Here is a 23,067-nt window from a genome sequence, read left to right as displayed (position 1 = left end):
GGGTCGCCTAGCCGGGGCCGCCCGCCTTGAGGAGAAGATCGCCGAGGTCCTAAGCCTCCAAGAGGTGCTGGAAAAGAAGGGACAAACCTCATCCGATCTGAGGACCGCCTTGGAGGAGGAAAGAGGGAAGGCTGAGGCCGAGGTCTCCGCATTAAGGGCACAGGTCTCCGAGTTGAAGGAGCAGGTTTCCGAGTTGAAAGTGCGGATTCCGTCTCTGATCTCGGAGGCAAGGGCTCGAACAGTGGAGTTCAAAGCCTCCCCCGAGATGAAGGATCTGAAGGTCCAGCTCAGCCAGGACGCCTTCATCAAGGAGTTCGAGCTCTGCCAAGAGAAGGTGGCTGGGAGGTTTCCCGAGTTGGATCTCGGCTTCCTGAATGAGGCGTCCGATGATGAAGCCGGACCATACGAAGTCGCTGTCGGTCCTCTTCCAGTCGGGATCTCGTCGACTGCCGCGGCCGCCGCTGACGATCTTCCGGGGACACCGACCCCCTCTACTTCTGCCCCAGAGGTCCGGAACCTCTAGTTTTGTATTTTTTCCTTTGTGGTGATTTTTTTCTCATTCTCTTGTACTTGAAATTTATTTGATCAATGAAGCCGGATTCGTCTTTACGAAGGGTCCCTCCCCTTTTTTTTTTGTATTCTTTTCCTTCTTTTTGTCTTCTTACATTAATTTGAGTCGTGGTGCTCTTGTCCTCCAACGACAGTGTCCTGCCGAAGCTCTTCCCCCGCCGGAGGGTATTCCCTTGAAATCGATGATAAAAATCCAAGAAGCTGGAAGATGAACTTCACCGGCTGAAAGAGAGCCATTCAGAGGCCACCGCGGAGGCTACTCGCTTTCGAGACCTCCACAAGAAAAGTTTCATGGAATACACCAAAAGGAAAGCCGACTTCATTACGAAGCTTGAGGAACTCTGAAAACGTGCCAGCGACCGGTCTTGGACTCAGGCTTCCAAGATCAGCTCCTTTAAAGTCGAGCTAGCGGCCGCACGGGAGAAGATCGGCCGGCTGGAAGGGAGCTCGTCCCGGCTCACAGTCCAAACTGACCACGACCAAGACTGGTCGAAGAGGTTCTCCGACCTTCAAAAACAACTGCAGGATGCCGAGACGACTTACGACGCCTATCGAGTCGGCTGAAGCAGACAAGTAGAGGACTACCGAAGGAGGCTCCAGACGACGACTGACGAAGTTGCCCGCCTTCAGAGGCGGCTGTCCGAGAGAGTCCAGCCTGTCCCTGCCCAAGGTTCTGACGAGCTTTGCTCCTTGAGAGGGACTATGGCGAAACTATCTGTAGCCCTTGGGCGAGAGGAAGCCGAATTACGGCGGTTGAAAGTTCTGCTGGTCCACGAGCAGCAGACAGTCAAGGATGCTGAGGCGGAGTCCGAGATCTTGAGGAGGAGGCTTCGAGAGTCAGAGGACGAGCGCCGGCGGTTCCACCGGATGTTCCAGGATATGCTGCTGAAAAAAATGGAACTAGAAAAGGAAGTCGAAAATTTAAGGCAATCCATAGCAAGGGCCGGAACCGAGAGCTCGAAGTCGGAAGAAACTGGGCTTCCTTAGAGCCTCTTTTTCTTCTTTCTTTTTTTTTGTTTTTTGGCCTTTAAGGCTTTGTAACGTGTACTTCACCAACAAAATGAAAATGAAATTATCTATTACCTTGTCCATTCTGGTATTAAATGGTTGTTTACCAAACTCCATTTGTCTTCCATCTTGTTTGGCATCGACGTAATTTGTAATCCCTCGTCGGTTCTTGCTTTGAGTCGTCGTTCACCGAACTTCTTTTGTCTTTCGTCTTGTTCGTTGCCGACGTAATTTAAAGGTTCCTGGTCGTCGCCGTGTCGATTTGCCCTTAGGGACTAGAGATTTTCGACAAGAATTTTCTCTCTCGTCGAGACGAGGTCCCTTGTGCCTTTGATGTAGTTCATTTTTCACCTATCGCCGGTGTAGTTCGTCGCTTTCTCTTTTCGTCTCCCCTTTTCTTCTGTGTTTGAGTGAGGATCTTCCCTCTGCTTTTGATGGGGTCGTGAGAGTGTAGAGGAGTCATTGAGGAAGCTTTCCTCCTTGTCGATCAACCGAGTCTTTGTTTGCATCGGGACGAGGTCCTCCCTTTGTTCCCGACAGTCGGTTTCAGCTCGTGTCAGGACGAGGTTCCCCTCCTGTTCCTAACAAGGCTGTGAGGGCACATAGGGCCGTTGTGAGGACCTCTCCCCCCATCCGGTCCTTAGGAAACCAGACCTTCGACTTTGCTCATGTTAGGACGAAGTTCTCCTCCTGTTCCTAACAAGGCTGTGGGGGCACATAAGGGCCGTTGCAAGGGCCTCTCCCCTCATCCGGTCTTTAAGAAACCAAGCCTTCGGCTTTGCTCATGTTAGGACAAGGTTCTCCTCCTGTTCCTAACAAGGCTGTGGGGGCACATAAGAGCCGTTGTAAGGGTCTCTCCCCCCATCCGGTCTTTAAGAAACCAGACCTTCGGCTTTGCTCATGTTAGGACAAAGTTCTCCTCCTGTTCCTAACAAGGCTGTGGGGGCACATAAGGGCCGTTGTAAGGGCCTCTCCCCCCATCCGGTCTTTAAGAAACCGGGCCTTCGGCTTTGCTCATGTTAGGACGAGGTTCTCCTCCTGTTCCTAACAAGGCTGTGGGGGCACATAAGGGCCGTTGTAAGGGCCTCTCCCCCCATCCGGTCTTTAAGAAATCGGACCTTCGGCTTTGCTCATGTTAGGACGAGGTTCTTCTCCTGTTCCTAACAAGGCTGTGGGGGCACATAAGGACCGTTGTAAGGGCCTCTCCCTCCATCCGATCTTTAAGAAACCGGGCCTTCGGCTTTGCTCATGTTAGGACGAGGTTCTCCTCCTGTTCCTAACGCGCTTAATTTCGTTTGTATGGGGGAGTTATCTCCCATCGTTATAAGCTCATACCAAAAGAAAGAATACGCAAATATGAAGAGAATTTTTATTCAGGGCAAAGTTGTTGGTTATACATTCGTAGATTTTTCGAACCCTATAACCGCGGAAGGTCTGCTCCCCACCGGGGTCCTCCCGAGACGAAGTTGATAATCCCAATTGGAGGCCGATCTTCTGGCTGCTCCTCCCTCCTTGGCGGTTCCGGCTGCGGCAGGACCCTAGGCCGATCTTCCCTTCCTTCAGGTCGGCGTCGAATGAATCTGTCGAGCCGACCTCGTCTGATGAGCTCCTCGATCTCGTCTCGGAGCTGAATACACTCCTCTGTATCGTGGCCGTGGTCACGATGATAGAGGCAGAATTTGTTCGGGTTGCACTTTTCGGAGTGCGAGCGCATCCTCTCCGGCCTTGAAAGCTGCTCCCTAACCTCCATCAGCACTTGAGTTTTCGATGCGTTGAGAGGGACGTAGCTGTGGAATCTCCCGAGAGGAGAGCCTCGCCGAACTCGACGGTCTGGGCTTCTCTGTTTACGAGCTCGGAGAGGAGTCTGGGCGCGCCTGTGCCCGAGAGGAGTTCGAGAGCGTGGTCGAGCTTCACTTGGCCCTTTTTCAACTGCGGGCTTGCTCGAGTCTTCCGCCTGCCGCTCTCTCGCGGTCTCCTCGTCCTTCATCTTGAAGGCTTCTTCTGCTCGGGCATATCCTTCGGCCCCAGCCAGTAAATCGACAAAATCCCTGGGGTACTTCTTTTCCAAGGAGAACAGAAAGTCGTTCTTCTGAAGGCCGCCTTTCGAACGGCCGTCGCGATCGATTGGTCCAAGTTCCGGACCTCCAACGCAGCGATGTTGAAACGATTGACGTAAGCCCGGATGGATTCCCCCTCCATTTGCTTGATGTTGATGAGGGACTCCGAACCTCTCCGGGGACGCCAGCTGCTAACAAAATGAGCCGCGAACTGGTGGCTCATCTGATCAAAAAAAAAGATGGTTCCCGACTTCAACGTCGAGTACCAGTTCCTTACTGCTCCCTTCAGAGTGGATGAAAAAGCTCGGCACAGAATGGCTCTGACGCGCCATGGAGCAGCATCATTGTCCGGAAGGCCTCCAGGTGGTCGACCGGGTCCGAGGTCCCGTCATAGCTTTCAAATTAGGGGAGCTTGAAGTTTGACAGGATCGGTTCCTGCATGATCATTTGAGAGAAGGGAGGGTCAGTACAGATGTCCTCACCATAAGCAGGGGGAGCGTGGCGGAGTTCTTCGATCCGCCGGTTCATCTCTTGGAGCCTTCGATCCAGGAAGTCCTCTCGACCGCGGGTCTCGAGGGTCTTCGAACAGAATGGAGGTAGATATCCTCCGGGAGTAGAATCGTGATTGGACTGAGGGCTCTCCACCCTCGGATTTGTCTTTCCGAGAAAGACGGGGCGACTGGCCCAAGTGGCCGGCCCTACCGCCGGATTTTGGAATTCCGACGACGTTCTCTCCAACCGCACTGACGCCTGCGACTGTTGTTGCTGTTGCATGGCCTGCACCGCTTCAGTGAGACCTCTGACCTGCTAAACCAGCAAGTCGAATTGCTCCGCGCCGACCGCCGTTGCCGGAGGAGCCTGGGAAACTGGAGGTGAGGCCGGAGCCTGAGATCTGGCCGCGGAGGCCGTGGATCGCCTGGTGGATGCTTTGCGGGAAGGCATCGGGTGAAGATCTAGTAGAAGAAGGAGAAGAGGATGTCAGAGAAGATGACCGGAATCAGTCCCGTTGAGCACTCCTTTAAGAACAAGGGTACTGCAAAGACACACGCCGCCCCTTCCTATAGCGCCAATTCTGTTGGTGCAGAATTCCGTCAAAGTCGGAGAAGCTGGAGCTGGGATGACCGCGGCCGCCGCCGAGACCTGCAAAGAAAGTCTAAACCGAAGTTGGGGATGCTCCGACAAGACCCTCCGACGCTCAAGTCAGTACTCTGCTTCAACAGAAATGGAGTGCTCGAGCGAAAATTTTGGCAGAGTTTCGAGATAGAGTTACCAGCTTAGAGAAGAACGTATCTGGGGGTCCTTATTTATAGACGGAGGGTGTAACTGACCGACAGCGACGTCTGTAACCGTCTGGTAGTGGACCGCTCAAAGCCGTGTGGAGTTTGTTACGGAGAGTAGTGGCGTCAGGGGTCGTTCAGGGCCACGTGGAGCTTGTTGCGGAGAGTGGAGTGGTGTCCGTTGTCGGGACTTGCCAGAGAGGGGTGGAGCTGCATGGAATCCGTTGCAGAGAGTGGAGCAGGATGGCGGCTCTTGTCGTGGCTTGTCAGAGAGTGGTGGAACCACGTGGAATCCGTTACAGCGAGTGGAGTAAGGTAGTGGCCCTTGTTGTGGCTAGCCAGAGAGTTTGGATCCGTCGGCTGAAGCTCGACTACGATGCCTAATGGAACAGAATGGCTCTTTACATCGTCGTTCTAGGAGAGGCTCAGATGTTCCGAGGTTGCTAACGAATCTACTATTGTCGGACGCTTCGGGTGCTGACCTTTCAAGCGGGAGTCACCTGCTGTAGGAGCTCAGATGGAGATTTTTTTGTTGACGAAGTCCGGAGAAGTCCGATCGCTAGGGAAGTTCGTCTGGGATTTATCTGATGTGGAAGCTCATCCGAAGATCGTCCGCCGGAGAAGTTAGATTTTATGGGGAGCCTGGTAGGAGGTCGACCGACGATGGACTTCGGATAGCGCTGGGGAGGCTCGACAGACATCGAAGGCGATCGACTATCGCAAGGACCCAGTTGCTGGAGTTCGTCCGTCATAGAAGCTCGTCTGGAATCCATCCGCTGGAGAAGTTCGAACGGGCTTCGATTCTCGCGAGAGGTCGAAAGGGGGCCGTTTATTGTAGGAGCTCGGGCAAGGACCAGTTGTCGTGGAAGCTCGAAGTAGTGTCCCGCTGTAGAAGTTCATCCAGAGCCCACTTGCTACGGAGTAGCTCGGCTGGAGTCTACCTGTAACAGAAGTTCGGAAGAAATTTGCTTACAGGAGATATCTGGGATAGACAGCCCGCTGTAGGAGTTCGGAGTAGACCGTTCGTAGCAGAAGTTCGGCTCTCGCAGGAGCTCGATTAGGATCCGGAAGGCGGTCGATCGCCGTAGAAACTTAGGTGGAGTCTGATTACTATAGAAATCTCGTTGTCGGGGAAGCTCGGATGCTGATGAAGCCCGAAAGAAGTTCGGGGGTAGTCGGTTGCTGTAGAAGGTCGGCTAACAGTGGGACCCTGAGGGCCTTTGGGGTGGCCCAGTGGGTGAATACAGAAGTCCATTGTCGGAGAAGTCCGAACGGCCGAGGGAGTTCGGAGAGGCGCCACATACAATGTCGGGAGCCGGAAGAGCCCCGAAGGATCGGTCTTTTACAAACTTCGACCGGAGGGGTATTTTATACCCAACAACCCATATATGGATTGATGGTGATGTGTGATGGTTGGATCGATCTTACTAGACGGAGTATCATAAATTTCTTGACATGTTGTAATGGAAAAGCATTTTTTCACAAATCAATTAATGCTTCAGATAGAGTGCACGATACCGCATACATCCTTGGACTGATGGAGGTGATTGATTTAATTGGAAAGCGGAATGTCGTGCAGGTCGTCAAAGATAATAGGCCGCAATATAAGGCCGCTGGTGAGTTGCTGATGGAGCAGCAATCATATATTTACTGGACACCATATGCTGCACATTGCATTGACCTTATTTGATGGATATTGAGAAACTTTGTAGAGTACAGCAAGCAGTGGATATAGTCCAGTCTATTACTAAATTTATCTATAATCATACATGGGTGCTATCATTGATGCGAAAAATATTGGAGAGAAGATCTTGAGATCGGATGTCACATGGTTTGCTACAAACTACATAACACTTGATAGCCTTCTATAGAAGAAAGCAGTCTTACGTCAGATGTTTGTCAGTGTCGAGTGGCGGAAGAGCAGATATGCAAGGACCGACATTGAGGAAAGTCATATGGAGAACTTGGTGACCAAGTAGTCATTCTGACAATGAACTGATAAAATAGTGAAAGTTATCAAGCCATTATATAAGGTACTTCGCACCATGGATAACGAGAGATGCCCCCAGATGGGCTTTCTACATCACATGATGGAGAGAGTAAAGCAACAGATCAGTGAGATAGATCCCAACCATGCCTAGGAATACATCAACATCATTGAACGTCGCTGGGATTATCAGATGGATAAGGATTTTCATCTAGCCGGTAAGCATAAATTCAAGAATCATCTGAAAATTTTTCTTTTCTTGCACTAGTATAAGTTTACTTAATCATTTGTGGAATTTATTTTCAGCTTACTATTTGAATTTAAGATTTCAGTACAGCATATTCGAGATAGATATGGATAATGAGCTCCTCACTGCTCTCCATAATGTTATATATAAGATGGTGTCCGATCCCAAAATCGCATCTGTGTCCGCAAGAGGTACGTTAGGTAATTAAGATGCGACCATTAATATATTTGTTACTAAAATGAATATATTTTTCACAGACGAAACAATTTAGAGAAGGGACAGCTTTGGAGTCTCATCGGCTATCATAAGCAAAAAAAAAGATGAATCCAAATAAATTATATATCAACAGTGAGGACTTTATTGAAATTACATGACTACTAATATCATAAAATCTGATATGTAATTTTGTCTAATTTTGTAATAGCTGAATGATGGATCTATTTTGAACAATCCACATCCAAATTTGAAAAGTGTGGCCATCTGCATTCTTTCCCAGATGGTCCCCTCTAATGGGTGTGAGCGCAATTGATCGACTTTCACTCTTATCCATAATAAATAAAGAAACCGTCTGACACAAAAGTATCTCAACGATCTTGTTTATGTGCACTATAATTTGAGATTGATACTAAAATATGTTCAGAATAAAGTACAGCTGAAGTATACGGATCCAACGATAGATGATTATGCCATTGATGATGAGGATCCAATAATTGGATGGCTTGCAGGCCAGCAGCAGGAGCTAGAACTTGATGAGCCGAGATCTCCTCCATGACCAGCCACTGTGGTAGCTAGAGAGATCAAAATGGATCCAAGGCAGTGGGTAGAAAGACATTCCACATAGAGTTCCAACTGATCAGCCACAGCCTGAGGGATCATAAGGGAGTCATTCATCACGTGACTCCATGTTCGAGTCATCCGACCAGATGTTTGAGTGAGAAATGTTGGGATGAGGTCAGTTACAGTGGGGCACCGAGGGAGCTCAAAAAGGCAAAGAAAAAGGAATGTCAGTTGCAGCACCCTCAAGAGTGCAACAGTTAGTTGACTCAAATTCAGAGACCAGTGACAGTGAGAGTGATAGTAGCAGTTATGAATTTGATGATCAGATAGGGATTGAAGAATATAAGACCACTATTCATGAGATACAGCCACAAGATGGTATTCGATTCATCAGTGAGTCTCAATTTATACATACCAACAAGATAGGAATTACGGTGGACGACCTGATAGACCCCATGAGGAGACGATCTCATATAGACGATGGCCTCCCAGAGGTCATCCAACGTATGATACAGCTGCAGATGATCTTGCACGTGGAGTAGGATCCATTGATGTATCTGGATCATCGTATTATAGATCTTATCACCCGTAAGCAACTTATGATCCATATAGATATGATGTATCCGAGACATCGACTTTCAGTGGCTACTATCCTATGCAGTCTGGAGCATCTTATGGATCGAATTTTGCTACTGAGATATTTGGATAGATCTCTCCACAGCCATACCATCATCCCGAGGATACTTCTCAGAATCAGAGTTTGAGCAAGAAATCTGATAAGTCTTACAATTCAGAGAGGATATCTTATAGGATGCATATTTAGGATTACAGTGTTATTTGGTTAGAAGGATGGACAGATGTTCCTCTGGAGTATGCGAATGATCCGAATATCTACGAACGATACGGATACTCGACGAGATATTACATCAGCAAAAATCCTGAGGTTAGAATATTATTCTTTGTAATTTGTACTTTAGAGATATTTAATGTATTGTTTGTCTTTTAGACTTTTTTTGATGGTACAATTATTATATGACATAAATAAACATTAATTTGGATATAAAGTAATTTAAAAAGTAAAAAAATCAAATCAAATCAAATTCAACAAAAAAAATCAAAAAAAATGATGGCATACCGATACCAAACCGGTACGCCATCGCGTACCAACACATGGTACAGTATGGTTCGCGACACCATATCGTACCACGTCGAAACCGATATGGGGCTCGATATCGGTTCCAGAATCCTTGCTCTCAATACTAGACCCCATACTAGTGCCATCCTTTTACTATGTCAATATGCCTGGTACAGGGAGTGGTTCAACATACTGCAAGTCGATATACCCCTTGTATGCATACTAGTTTATTACTGATATGGTACAGTATGCCCCATACTACCCATTTGGTACCATATGGCGTACCTTGTATCCAATAGTAGAAACACCTAAGATATTTTTCTGATATCTTCCAAAATGAGGGGAAGGGTTTTTTCCCTTTTCCGAGTGAATGTTAACTTTTTTTATAATGAACTATTAGTTGGGGAGTTTTTGAGGTTCATACCATAGCATGGAACATGGATTAGGGTCAATGGATTTGAATGATGATCAATTCATAAGTCTGTGGAAACTAATACAATCACATAAAGCATGAACTACTTTATGCTTTCTAGAGATATACACACACATATATCAAATATATGCATATGCATGTATTTATGAGCATAATATTTGTGGATATAAATATATATTCATTTCCATATCCTAGTTGTATGATACCTTGCATTTTCAAGATTTGTTGTATCAATGGATTCATATTCATATTGTATCATATCCTTGTCTTGTATTAGATTCCACATTTCATAGATCCAGCTAGCTTAAGTGCTAGGTTGGATCTCAGTCTAAATGTTATATCCAACAGCTATTCAAGGCACATCGAGAACAATACGGACCCAACCCAATGCATTTCCAGCTCCATCTAATATATTGAATCTAAAACCTTATGAGAATGTTTTAGACTTTTAGTTATTAGAATCAAATTTTAAATGCACATTTGCATCTTAAAAGTTTGATTGTAAATTTGAATTCTATGATCCTTATTAATCCAGATTCATGTGATGACCCTACAATACTAATCAAATTTGGATGCTCCATTTATACCATCAAAACAAAATTCCCACCCACCTATACCATTTAAGACTTTATTGCATCCTTTACCACATCATAACATTAGCCTTAGTCACCATCACCCTTGCATCCTCATTCTCGCGACCCTTTATCATACCCCTCGAGCAATCTTTCCCTAAATCACAACTGCTACCACCAACAAAGCAGTTCATAATCATTCTTAGCACTTCCATTACCCTTCACTGAAACCATCAGCCGCCACTGGTCCTAGCAAGCCTTTACTCTTCCGTCTGCTCCCTCCATGGTAAAGGTATCAATTGTTGTGGTGGTTGCTGGTGGTATGTTGATTGTCCACAGATTTAGGTGCCAAGCCATGATGTTATTGACAAGGTATGGAGCTTAAAATCAGGAGTTACAGGAGACTCTCATCACCTATCCTACACTTGCCATATGCTAAAAACGCTCAGCCACTACATTTCAAGGTTAAAAAAGGGCATGATTGTTGATGGGCTTTTCTTCAAAAGGGTTTTGTCACAAGCAAACATGTGCATGCACATATAAACACAGATACACGCACATGCACTTACACATGCAACCATTAGCATGCATGAACACAAAAAGTATAAAAAAGTAAATAACATTGTTCTTCTATTTTACCTTTCTTGGCATTAGCACTGCAAGCCATTAGGCACCCAAAATATTAACTAGAGCAATGAAAAGGTGTGAAGAAAACTGTGCTTTCTCTAACTTTTCCTATCATACCTATTAATTTTAGTCCTCTTGATTCAACCTTTTTCCTTCTCTTTTCTTTTTGCTTGAAGATTGCTCACAAAACAGAGAAAAGTGATGTGTCATCAAATGGATAATGCAACAGATTTGGTCAAACAGTGAAAGACTATTATGGTCTTGCATCTAATAAAATATACTAAAGGCCGGATTGGTTGTAGATAAAAGAAGCGGTTAAAAATATATCATCTGTAATCAAACATGGATTCTATGCAGCCAACCAAGGTGAAGCTAGAGATACAGTGACTAGTGATCGTTACAAAAACCAATAGCAATAGAGATGCTGTCAGGGAGAATGAGATGGTAATGGCCTGCTGACATGGGAAAGCTCACGAATGACTTGCTGAACACAGAAGATGTAGTACATCCAGGGACAGGTATTATTAACAGGGTCTCAGTTTCACATGCAAACAACAAAATTCACAAATGTTGAACAATAAGGATCGTAATGAAAATAACAATTCGTTCAATTTTTAGATAATTCCTGCAACTCATGCACCAGAAATATTCAGCTATGCAGACACTTCTCTTTATATGTTTTTAGAAGTATTGCCATTTTGGGTATTTGGACACCACATGATATGGCTGGACAGTCCACTTTTGAAGTATCTTGCTCCAGTTGACAAAAAGTGCAGACATTTAGCATGTTTTCATCATGTCACCTGAAGGACTCCTGTTTCTATTGCTTGACAGCTTAAGACTTTAAGTGCCTTTATGTTTTGTAACATAAAGTTATCACTTTTATTGGTATTTTTGAATTTGTAACAATAAAAAACAGTTGATGATGATATTTTTTGTATCAATCAGATGATCACATGGAAGTGCGGTTTTTTGCATCTATGAATGCAGATGGCTACATTAATCGCTGAAAGCAAAATACATTTTGGAAACGGTTATAAAAAATGAATAGCATTAAATGTATCTGTGAACTCTCTCTCTCTCTCTCTCTCTCTCTCTCTCTCTCTCTGTGTTTTCATGTGTGCATTATGTTTTTGTGCCAGGGTTTCTAGGAGATTGCTATTTTTAACCCTTGGGAAGGACACCGACATAATTTGCACGCATGTCATGCTTTAAAATTTAAATATTGCCAGCCTTCCACTAAATGAAATCAAACATCTCATCAATTTCTTATTGTTTTTTATAAACCTATATGAAGAATTCATCTATAACTAATCTACAAAAGAGAAAGCATAAACAATTACCATAAACACATAAAATAAATATCCACCAAAGGGTCACTCAAAGTTCAAATTTCCTATTCATCAACAAGCATGGGAATCTATCCATACTTTCAAGAATTAGATAGCTCCAAATTTCTAAAAATTAAAATTCTTGGATTGGAAAGTCAATAGTCTTAATGAAAAAGGAGGGGGAATGGGGAAAAAAAGAAAAGAAGAAAAGGTATACTGTGTAGAGTCTCAAACAAATCAGCCTTTATCCCTCTCAAATATCTACCCATCCGACCATGCCTATATAGCACTTCTATACTTCTCTTTCTAAAATAGGGTATGTACATATATGTATGTATATATGTATGTATCACAAATTTGGAAGTGGTCTCTCTGCATCCTCTCCTAGTATATTTCCATATCTATATGTTATGGGGTCATGCCACCTTAGCCAAGGACCTCGGAACTCATCCCCTGATCCTGGGGCGATGGAGATGCAAAGATAACAAGAGGTCAGTTCTGGGAAGCCAGGGCGAAATGATCGCACCGACTCGACTAATCAACCTTCGAGTTGGGCCTCCATCAGCCTCCCAATCGACCCCTAGGCTGGGATTCCATTAGTCATCAAGAACAAGATCCTATGGTTCGTGTTGATATAGATCCTTGTTAGATGTATGTCCTAGAAGTCAATCTTAGCTAACGTATACCATAATTCTAAGACATATTTTTGCACTTAACAGGCAGTTTTTATTACCAATCATGTTGTATGTGTCCATGATTTGTCCTAGAAATTAACAAAGATGATTTCGTATATTCTCAAGATGTTGAAAATTTGAGACATACATCATTAGTGGTTAATTTTTAAATGCTTCCGATAGGAGGATCATCACGGAGGACAGTGATCGATCCAGTTAGATCGATGCACGGATCACCTCCCTTTCAAACAGATGAGTCTCGAGTCTACAGTATGGAGACACTAGAGTGAGAATACAGGTGGTTGTTAGAGAACAACTTGCACTGAGCGTGATCAACATGAGAAATCATTTGGATGCCTACTCACTCATCAGTAGTTTTCTCGATGCTGCAATGGTGTGAGTGGTCCTTTGACCTACGGTGCTTCGGCTATTCACAGCGAGGTTACTGTAGTTTGACTGCACGTTCACTTGATCCCTAGCCATTCGGATCCTTGCTGTGTATATTGACTACAGTGGATTTAGGTTCGCTGTTTGGGGTAAGATGCACCTAAATAAAATCTATCGATCTTGATAGAAAAGTAGTCCTATGCGATTCGCGAGACTAAGTTCAGAAAGTCTCTGACCAGAGCAAGTGTGAATACTAAAAAAAAATTTCTATGGGATTCACCATGAACTCGAGTCAGTCAATCTGACATATGACTGACAATAAGATTTGATGAATTTTTCATGACCTCCGTGTAGTTAGAACTCATGATAGAAGGACTGAATCACACAGCAACTGCACCTAAGAATTCATTCTTCTGTTCTGCTGGGTTGCCACTGCATGCTGCTAGACGTCACTGGTGGATTGTGAGAACTCACTAAGATCATTTTTGGATCAACGATCCTTGTTGGGTTGAGTTGGAATTATTCCAGCCCATTGAAAGAAGTTTCAATGATACGATGATGGAGATCAAGGTATGTCTCACTACCAAACAAAATAGAACCAGAGGGGTCGCACACAAAAGGAGCTTGATCCGATCAACGACTTGGATCCTATTCAAATTATCAATTGGATTAATGGTTTGAATTTGAAAACTGCTAATGTGTAAGTGTTACAGATTTAGTAACTACTAATTGTTAGCAAAGAGACTTAATTGCAAGTGTTGCAATTTATTTGGATCTGATTAAATTATGAATCAAGTCTCAATTAATTTAAATCAGATTTAATTAAATTAGGTTTGATTTAATTTCAAATTAATTGGGTTTAATTATCCAAGTTGGACTTGAATTCAAAGCCTAATAGGATTAGGTTTAACAACTTTTCGAATTTGATTCGAATCAGGGTTCGAATCGGATTCAAATCAAACCCAATTTGCAATCCAATCAATTTAGGAAGCCAAAAGCCCAACTGGACTGGGCTTCTCTCTCTTGTTTCACGCAGAAAGGGAGAGGGCGCGCATCCTTATTTGCATGCATGAAAAGAAAAAAAGGCGCCAACAGTTGGCGCCCCACTTCTTTGGGACTCTCTTTCATCTAGATTTTTATCCATATTTGAATTTGATTCCAATAGAGATAATCCATATCTGAAAATTGGTGTGAAAATTAAATTTTGTGCGACAAAATTAGAGGAAAAGGAGGGCGTGCATAATGATTCTTCCGGGTTCTTTCTTTGCCGCAAGTTTCAACCCAACACCCCATCCTTTCTTTCTTACATCTCCACACCCCATATTCTCATCAGATTAGATAACATCTTATCTGATTAAGGCATGGGATTTTTGGGGTTTTGTGTGACAAATAAATGGAGAGAAAGATGTGCGTGCGTGAGGACTTGTCCCGGGTGTTTTCATCTTGCCACAAGCCATCTTTTCTCAACACCTCCCTTCCTCTTTTCTTCAACATCCAATGCCTCACCACTTGTCCTCAGATCAGATCTGAGATAAAGAGAGCTTAGGAGAGAGGAAAAGAAGAAGGGTTCTTCTTGCTCTTCTTGGCATCCAATTTAGATCTCGTCAGATCAGCACGAAGGGTTCGTGCTGCAATCCTGTTTTTCGAGATCTAGAAGAAGCCTAGATCAAAGCCTGCAAGGAAGCTAGCACTCCGAGGCTTCGGAGTTTCGATCGAGATCATTTTCGTATGGATACCAACAAAGGCCGGGCACTTGCATGGCTACGACAGGAACCCTGGACATCCGCAGGATCTGAAGGAAAGCTATCAAGTATGGAGATCGGATCTCCTGTTCACTTTTGTTTCTTGTTTCAAATTTCAGATTTTTCGGTATCGTGTTCGTTTGAAGATGCATTGTGTGATTTTCAGATATGATCTAATGCGTTATTTAAATTAAAAGTGTTTTAATTTATTTTATCTTTGCTGCACATAAATTCTAATTTATGAAAATTTTTAAAACTATACGTACGAAACCATCGCACATTCTAATAGTAGTATCAGAGCCACGAGTTCAGATACGAACACGAACTGAGTCAGATCTGAAATCTAATTTGTAAAAATCAAATTTGAAGATTAGTTAACTGTTAGACATTGTTCTGACAAACCATTGCCTGAAACAATGTAAAACGTTAACAATAGTTAGATCTGAAAATTTCTGCATGTTGTAATATGATTACAAGGTTGCTTCGGATCTAAAATTGTTTCGGATCTTAAATCAATCATGATTACTTCAGTTCTGAAATTAGTTTCAGATCTGAAGACGTCAAGTAGGATTTGATTTGGATCTAAGTTTGTTGCAGAATTTAATTCATGTATGCGATATATGATTGCATGCATAGATCTGAATTTTTATTCATAGATCTAATATTTAATCTATTATACATATTTGATATATTAAATTAAAATATCTTAATAGCCTAGTAGTACTCAAATTGAGTTAATCACCATAGCCGTCCGATCATAAGAGGAAGCAGGGATTAAAATCTCTCTTATCCAATCGACGGATTCTCTTATGACGTGTAGGAGTGCCACTATGATCATATCTCATAAAGAAGAACAGCTAAAAGAAAATTTGTGCATATATTAGATGTGTCTTTATCAGTTTTAGATCACAAAATGATACATGCGATATATAGTTTGTATATATATGATCTGAAACTGAATTTCTGCAAAACCCTAGATCAAAAAATCCTAGGACCTATTTGAATGAAACCTTGAAATTGTGGCTGGCACACCTGCCAAGTCAACTTGTTTTCTGTTCGAGTCAACTCCAATCACTGGCAAGTCAATTTGTTTATGTTGGAGTCGACTCGAGACCCTAATGAATCGGCTCATTTACAGATGAGCCGACTTAATACTACAGGCCGAGGCTTATAGTTTCTTTTCATCACAAACAAGTCGACTCGATCTCAGAGTCGAGTCAACTCACTGTGACGAGTCGACTCGAGTACCAGGACGAGTCCATTCGATTCTGTAGACATAAAATTGCATGAGATACAATTTAAATTAGTTTAGATTACAAATTATTTTGACATCTAAACTAAATCCATGTTCATAATGTACTTAATTAAAAATTAAGATTTGAAATTAAAAGATCTAAAATTATGAATTTAAGATCTAAATTTTATTGCATAAAATATGGAGTTTTGGGTATAGGTTGAACAAACTAGGTCTAATGACTTGACTACAATTAGGATCGTTGATTAGATCAGATTAGAACCCTTTTCGATTTTGAGCAATTGATCGAACCTAATTAAAAGTTGGTTCGAATTAGGTCAAAGGAGCTCAAAATTGAGTTTAGTTGTAGTTGGTTAAATCGATTCACATGTGATGTGAATTGATTAAATCAAGATCGAATTTGGCTCAATAGTCCAAGCGCGAGTAACTAGGCTGACCTATTTGATTCTAATTGATCAATTGGTGTCTAAGATAAGTTAGCAGCTCGATCGATGGTTTTTAATTGGGAACATGCTTATCTGGTCATTTCGATGGTATCTAAGGCAAGCATCGACATACCCTCCCACCGATATCACTTACCTAGCCAATTTGATCAATTATGAATTGAATAAAGTTGCTTGATCATTCATGTTCACCCATGCCGACTAGATTAATCAGACATGAGATTGACTGACCTGAACCTAGTCAGTCAGACATCAGATGTACTGACTTAGAAGAGACCTGAACCTAAATCTCCTCATTAAATATTAAGTCTAACAATCTTCTATCGTTGTAGAGATCCGGATGCCTTCCTAGCGTTGATCATTCTCGACTGATTCAGTAATTCGGTTCCATCAGGAAGGCACAACCATTCTATTGACATTTGATGTCTCGAGGTAAAGATGAGGTTGGGCCCAATAACTATAAGGTGAAAGACCCAATGACGGCTTTGCGCCCACTGATGAACGGTGGGTCTGACTTAACTAAAAAATGTGCCAATAACTGTTAGATGAGACAACAGGACTTAAAGACCAAGTCGCTGCAACATGCTTGAGAAGCATCTGGATAAAGAATTGTCTACGTATTGGTGTACATGTCACCAATAACTATTAGGTGAGGTGCCGTACATCAGTGGGACCGTAGCACCCACTAGAAGCCCAATTTTATCGTGTATAAGTTTTTACTTCTCCACTCGATATGTGTGAGAGACTCGAAAAATTAGTGGGAGTCTTTGTTTGTATTTAAAATCCCTAGAACAAATATTGACAAATACAATCATTTAATTAGAATCTTTACTCTATACGGTTTATTGTATCAGCTTCTGACCCTCTAGTTCGAATCCTAGATATCAACAGTTTAATCAAAACCAATTACATACTCTAACTCAGAAACCTAAAAATTATTCTTAGTTTTTGAAAAATAAAGTCATGTTCTAGATTAGGTTAACCCTATGTCATCAGCCTGTGCAATCCATAGTCAATGAGCTTTACTTGACAAATGGCTGGACAATGATAATAAAGTTAGATGCTATAAATTGGAATCCATGGTTGATGAACTCCAACGCGTGCATAAAGACATGTATACTACCAACGAAATGCTGACTCATCTACAATAGTTGTGAGGTGATCAGAGTCACACAGCATATGAGATGCGCGATGGGCATTTTGTCTATGATCACTGTTTGACAATGATCAAAGACATTGAGGAGCTTGAAAAGCTCGACATGATCATTCATAAGAAATTGCTAGTAGATTTGATCCTACAATCCCTTACTGACTCATATGGATAGTTTGCGAAACTACCATATGAATAATCATTATAGCATTTTATCTGAATTGGTCAATATGTTAGTAACTAAGAGACCTTGAAGAATTTAGAGGTACATACCTAAAGAGCCTTAAAAAACAATGACACGCCTTTGGAAGACATGTCTAAATTGCTCAAAACTCATTTTGCGGTTTCCTCTTTTCCCGATTAAGTATTAGACTCTAGTGCATGTTAACACGCTTCAATATAGGGTCTAAGGAAAGATAGAGGGCTAAGGGAAGGTGAAGTAATCCTTTCGAGTCGGCAATGGCGCAAGAGTTACGCTATAGCTGTGGGCACTTAACCACTCCGATTACCATTTGGGTTTAGTTCTTAGAGATAGTCTCTATCATTTGCATGGTGATGCATCTTGAACTTATTTGAGCAAACAATAAATGCCATTGAATTAGACAGATCTAGAGATCAGACAAACCTGAAGTCAAGGATTGCAGAACTAGTACCGAGGCCGTATCGGTCGGTCGATGGTACAGTTCGATACAGTTTCGAAACGTACCAAATCGTGATGAACTGACAAAAGCAAGCGCACCCGAATCGGGAGAAGAAAAAGAGAGAGAAATAAACAGAGGGAGGAAGAAAGACAAAGGAGGGGAAGGGGCCGGCAGGGCCGTCGGACGGCCTCCGACTGGCCACCGTGGCCATCGGATAGTGCAGTCCACATGCGCGGCTCCGCAGGCATGAAACAAGGGCGACGCCTTTGTTTCAAGATTTTTTTTTTTAAATTGAAAGTTAAGTGAAGCCGACAAATCATTTGCCGGCTTCACTTAAGTTTTTTTATTTTAAAAAAGGGGTCGCATGAACAGGGGCAACAGCCCTTATTTCCCTGACTCTTGTGAAGCCCGCATCCGCGATCGCGACGTCGCCGCTCTCATCTCCGATGATCTCCCCCCTCCTTCTTGCTCACTTCAAAGCCCTATCGAGCGAACCAACGAACCACGCAGAAGCTTCCACGGCCCTCCAGCAGCCGCAGCGGGCCATCGATGGCCCCTGAGACGACATCGACACTCCCCCTCTCCTCCTCTCTCTCTCCTCCTCTTTTTCCCTCTCTTCCCCAGTACCGACGTGTGCCATTTTCCATGCCTAAACCATCCCAATTCCCTATCGGTCCAATTCGGCACGCTCCAAACCGCCCATTCAAGACAGTTCCAAGAATGCTGCCTGAAGTATATATATGTGATACATTAGACTAGGTCATATAGGAGAAGAAATTATTTACTGATTGGAGAAACATGGGCTTTTGAACTCATTGACTGTTGAGTCATATCTAGTCAGTGAATCATCTCTTTTAGGATAAATGACCAAGCTATCCTTTGCGGGACAAGAAGATAGGACCGTTAAGATACTTATCCTAATATACATTTGATGTGTGCAACCCATTTGATGAGCTAGACAAGGGAGGTTATCTCTACTTCATTATCTTTACCGATGATTAGTCATAATATAGGTATGTGTATGAGATACAAATCTAAAACCTTTAAAAGGTTCAAAGAAATCAGATGTGAAGTAGAGATGTAAACCGAAAAAATCCTAAAGGTACTTCGATTAGATCGAGGAGGCATACCAAAATAGAAAATTTCTCGGTTATCTCAAAAAAAATGACATAGTTTCACGATGGATCCCTTCTGGTACATATCTGAGAGGAGGAATGGCCCTGAGACATGATCCGGTCCATGATGAACTTCACTGATTTAATCTTTATTTCTTTAGATACATGCTTTACTTTCTGAAATTTATTTATTGAATAAAGTTTTCTCTAAATCTGTTCCTACCACACCGTATGAGATATGACGTGGTGGACAAATTAAAAGCTAGATTTATGAGAGCTCGTTATATGGGATATCCTAAAGAGTTTAGGATACTACTTTCTCTTCTCAATGGATCACAATGTGGTTGTGAGCTATCATGTTGTCTTCTTGAAAAATAGTTTATCCAGATAAAGTAGGAGGACAAGCTCCAATAGAGAGTCTCTGAAGAGCAATGAGTCATAAGATCTGTAGAAACTATTCATGATGAGCCAGTTCATATAGTACCTCTTCTATCTCGTAGATCTAATAGGATCTCCCATCTTTCTGAAAGATACTTAGTATTCTTACAAAGGATCCGAAGAAAATGTTTCTCATCGAAAATAGAGAACATAAAGATGATCCCAAAATCTATAACGAGACGATATTGGACATCGACTCCAAGTAATGGATGTGTAAATGGCCCTCCTGAATGGATATCTTAAGAAGATATCTATATGGAGTGGCTATTTCACTTTCAGTGATGGAGATCACACTGCAAAGATCTATACATGGATTTAAGCATCTCAGAGTTGGAATACTCATTTTAATGATGTGATCAAATTATTTGATTTCATCAAAAATGAGATGTAATCATGTGGCTACATGAAAATCAGTGGGAGTATCCCATGTTGACATCGGTTAAAATGTGGTTGCATATAGAATTTTTCCATGACAGACCTAGGACAAGCATCCTATATTCTGAGAATTAAGGTCTATAAAGATAGATCTAAAAGGATGTTTGGATTTTCACAGATAAGTACATAGAAAAGATGCCGAAAAAATTCAGCATAGAAACCTCCAAGAGGGGTCTGCAACCCTTTTGGACATAAGTATATGCCATACTCTGTACTCGACTTGGTATATCTCTTGCTGTGAGAGTCACAAGCAGATATCAGTCGAATCCAGACTGAGAAAAATAGATTGCCGTGAAAACATCCCTAAATACTTGAAAAGTATTGAGGATTTATTTCTGATCTTTGGTGAAGGATCAAAGCTGAGAGTGGGAGGATACATTGATGCTGATGATAGAAGTCTACATCAGAGTGTGTTCTTGAGCAATATTGGTTCAGTATGTTAGAAGGGTTCCAAACAACCGATCAATGGAAGCTGAGTATGCTGTAGATGTGCAGGATGCATTCTGATTTTTATGTTAGTTACAAAACTAGATGTCATGCCATCAGATGCTATGACACTGTACTGCAAAGACAATGACCCCATAGCCCTAGCTAAGGAGTCTAGGTCTCACCAGAATTCCAAACACATAGAGCAGCGGTATATACGATAACCTCAAATAGAAATACATATAGGTGCAGAGAGTAGACTCCACATGGGATGTGATAGGCCCAAGTCACTTAACCAGCCAAAGATCGAAGCCTGTCTTGACTATATGAGGCTTAGATATATGGCAAATTGACTTAAGTGCAAGTGGGAGATTATTAGATGTATGTCCTAGAAGCTAATTTTGGCTGATGCGTACCATAATTCTCAGACATATTTTTATACTTAACGGACAGTTTTTATTACCAATTATGTTGTATGTGTCCATGACTTATCCTAGAAATTAACAAAAATGATTTTGTATATTCTCAAGATGTTGAGAATTTGAGACATATATCATTAGTGGTTAATTTCTAAATGCTTCCGATTGGAAGATCATCACGAAGGACAGTGATCGATCCAATTAGATCGATGCATGGATCACCTTTTTTTCAGACAGATGAGTCTCAAGTCTACAGCGTGGGAACATTGGGATGAGAGTACATGTGGTTGTTAGAGAATAACTTGCACTGAGCATGATCAACACGAGAAACCACTTGGATGCCTACTCACTCATCAGTGATTTTCTCGATGCAGTGGTGTGAGTAATCCTTTGACCTACGGTGCCTCTACTATTCACAGCGAAGCTACTGTAGTTTGATTGCACGTTCACTTGGCCCCTAGTCACTTGGATCCTTGCTGTATATATTAGCAACAGTGGGTTCAAGTTAGTTATTTAGATTAGGATGCATCTAGATGGAATCTATCGATCTTGATAGAAAAAGAGTAGTCCTATGCAATTTACGAGACTGAGTTCAAAAAGTCTCTGACCAGAGCAAGTATAAATACTAAAAAAGAGTTTCCACGGGATTCATAATAAACTCGAGTCGAACCAATCTGACATATAACTGGCAATGGGGTTTGATGAGTTTTTCATGACCTCCATCTAATCGAGACTCACGATAGAAAGACTGAATCACACGATAACTGTACCTAAAGATTCATTCTTCTGTTCTTCTAGGTTGCCACTACATACTGCTAGACGTTATTGGTGAATTATGAAAACTCACTAGAATCGTTTTCAAATTAACGATCCTTGTTGGGTTAAGTTGGAATTATTTCAGTCCATCGAAAGGAGTTTCGCTGATACTATAATGGAGATCATGGTATGTCTCACTACCAGACAGAATAAAATCGAAGGATCACATACAAAAAGAGCTTGATCCGATCAACAGCTTGGATCCTATTCAAATTATCAATTGGATTGATGATTTAAATTTGAAAATTACTAATTTGTAAGTGTTACAGATTTAATAACTGTTAATTGTTGACAGAGAGACTTAATTGCAAGTATTGCAATTTATTTGGACCTAAGTAAATTATGGATCAAGTCTCAATTAATTTAAATCAAATTTAATTAAATTGAACTTAATTTAATTTAAGATTAATTGGGTTTAATTATCCAAGTTGGATTTGGATTCAAAGTCTAATAGGATTAGGTTTGACAGCTTTTCGAATTTGATTTGAATCAGGATTTGAATCGAATTCGAATCAAACCCAATCTAAAACCCAATCAATTTAGGAAGCCAGAAGCCCAACTTGATTGGGCTTCTCTCTCTTATTTCACACAGAAAGGGAGAGGGCGCGCGTCCTTGTTTGCGTGCGTGAAAAGAAAATTGACGCTCCACTTCTCTGGAACTCTCTCTCATCCAAATTTTTATCCATATTTGAATTTGATTCAAATAAAGATAATCCATATCTAGAAATCGGTGTGGAAATTAAATTTTATGCGACAAAATTAAAGGAAAAAGAAGGGCATGTGTAATGATTCTTCCAGGTTCTTTGCTTGCTACAAGTTTCAACCCAACGCCCCATCCTTTCTTTCTTACATCTCCACACCCCATATTCTCATCAGATTAGATAAGATCTTATCTGATTAAGGCATCGGATTTTTGGGGTTTGTGCGACAAATAAAAGGAGAGAAGATGTGCGTGCATGAGGACTTGTCCCGGGTGTTTTCATCTTGCCGCAAGCCATCTTTTCTCAATGCCTCCCTTCCTCTTTTTTTCAACATCCAACGCCTCACCACTTGTCCTCAGATCAGATCTGAGATAAAGAGAGTTTAAAGAGAGAGAGGAAGAGAA

At 42.2% G+C, this 23,067-nt stretch overlaps 1 protein-coding gene across 7 annotated transcripts in view; it reads right to left on the bottom strand.

Moving 5' to 3' along the window:
• The window catches only part of LOC105035202 (uncharacterized), a 63,905-nt gene that overhangs the window by 24,626 nt on the left and 16,212 nt on the right, over positions 1-23,067 (bottom strand). For 3 of the 7 annotated variants that reach the window (XR_012142141.1, XM_010910656.4, XM_073259537.1), the window contains one exon: positions 10,808-10,859. The exons of the other annotated variants lie outside the window; for them this stretch is intronic. Coding sequence is in view for 2 of the 3 variants with exons in the window: in XM_010910656.4 (XP_010908958.1) it covers positions 10,808-10,859 (52 nt within the window). In the remaining variant the exon portion in view is untranslated. The remainder of the gene's footprint in view (positions 1-10,807; positions 10,860-23,067) is intronic. 7 annotated transcript variants of the gene reach the window in all.

The sequence above is a fragment of the Elaeis guineensis genome, chromosome 6 (genome assembly GCF_000442705.2).
Source record: "Elaeis guineensis isolate ETL-2024a chromosome 6, EG11, whole genome shotgun sequence".
NCBI lineage: Eukaryota > Viridiplantae > Streptophyta > Magnoliopsida > Arecales > Arecaceae > Elaeis > Elaeis guineensis.
Note: the sequence above shows the minus strand (reverse complement) of the source record. Positions and strands in the feature narration are given on the sequence as shown.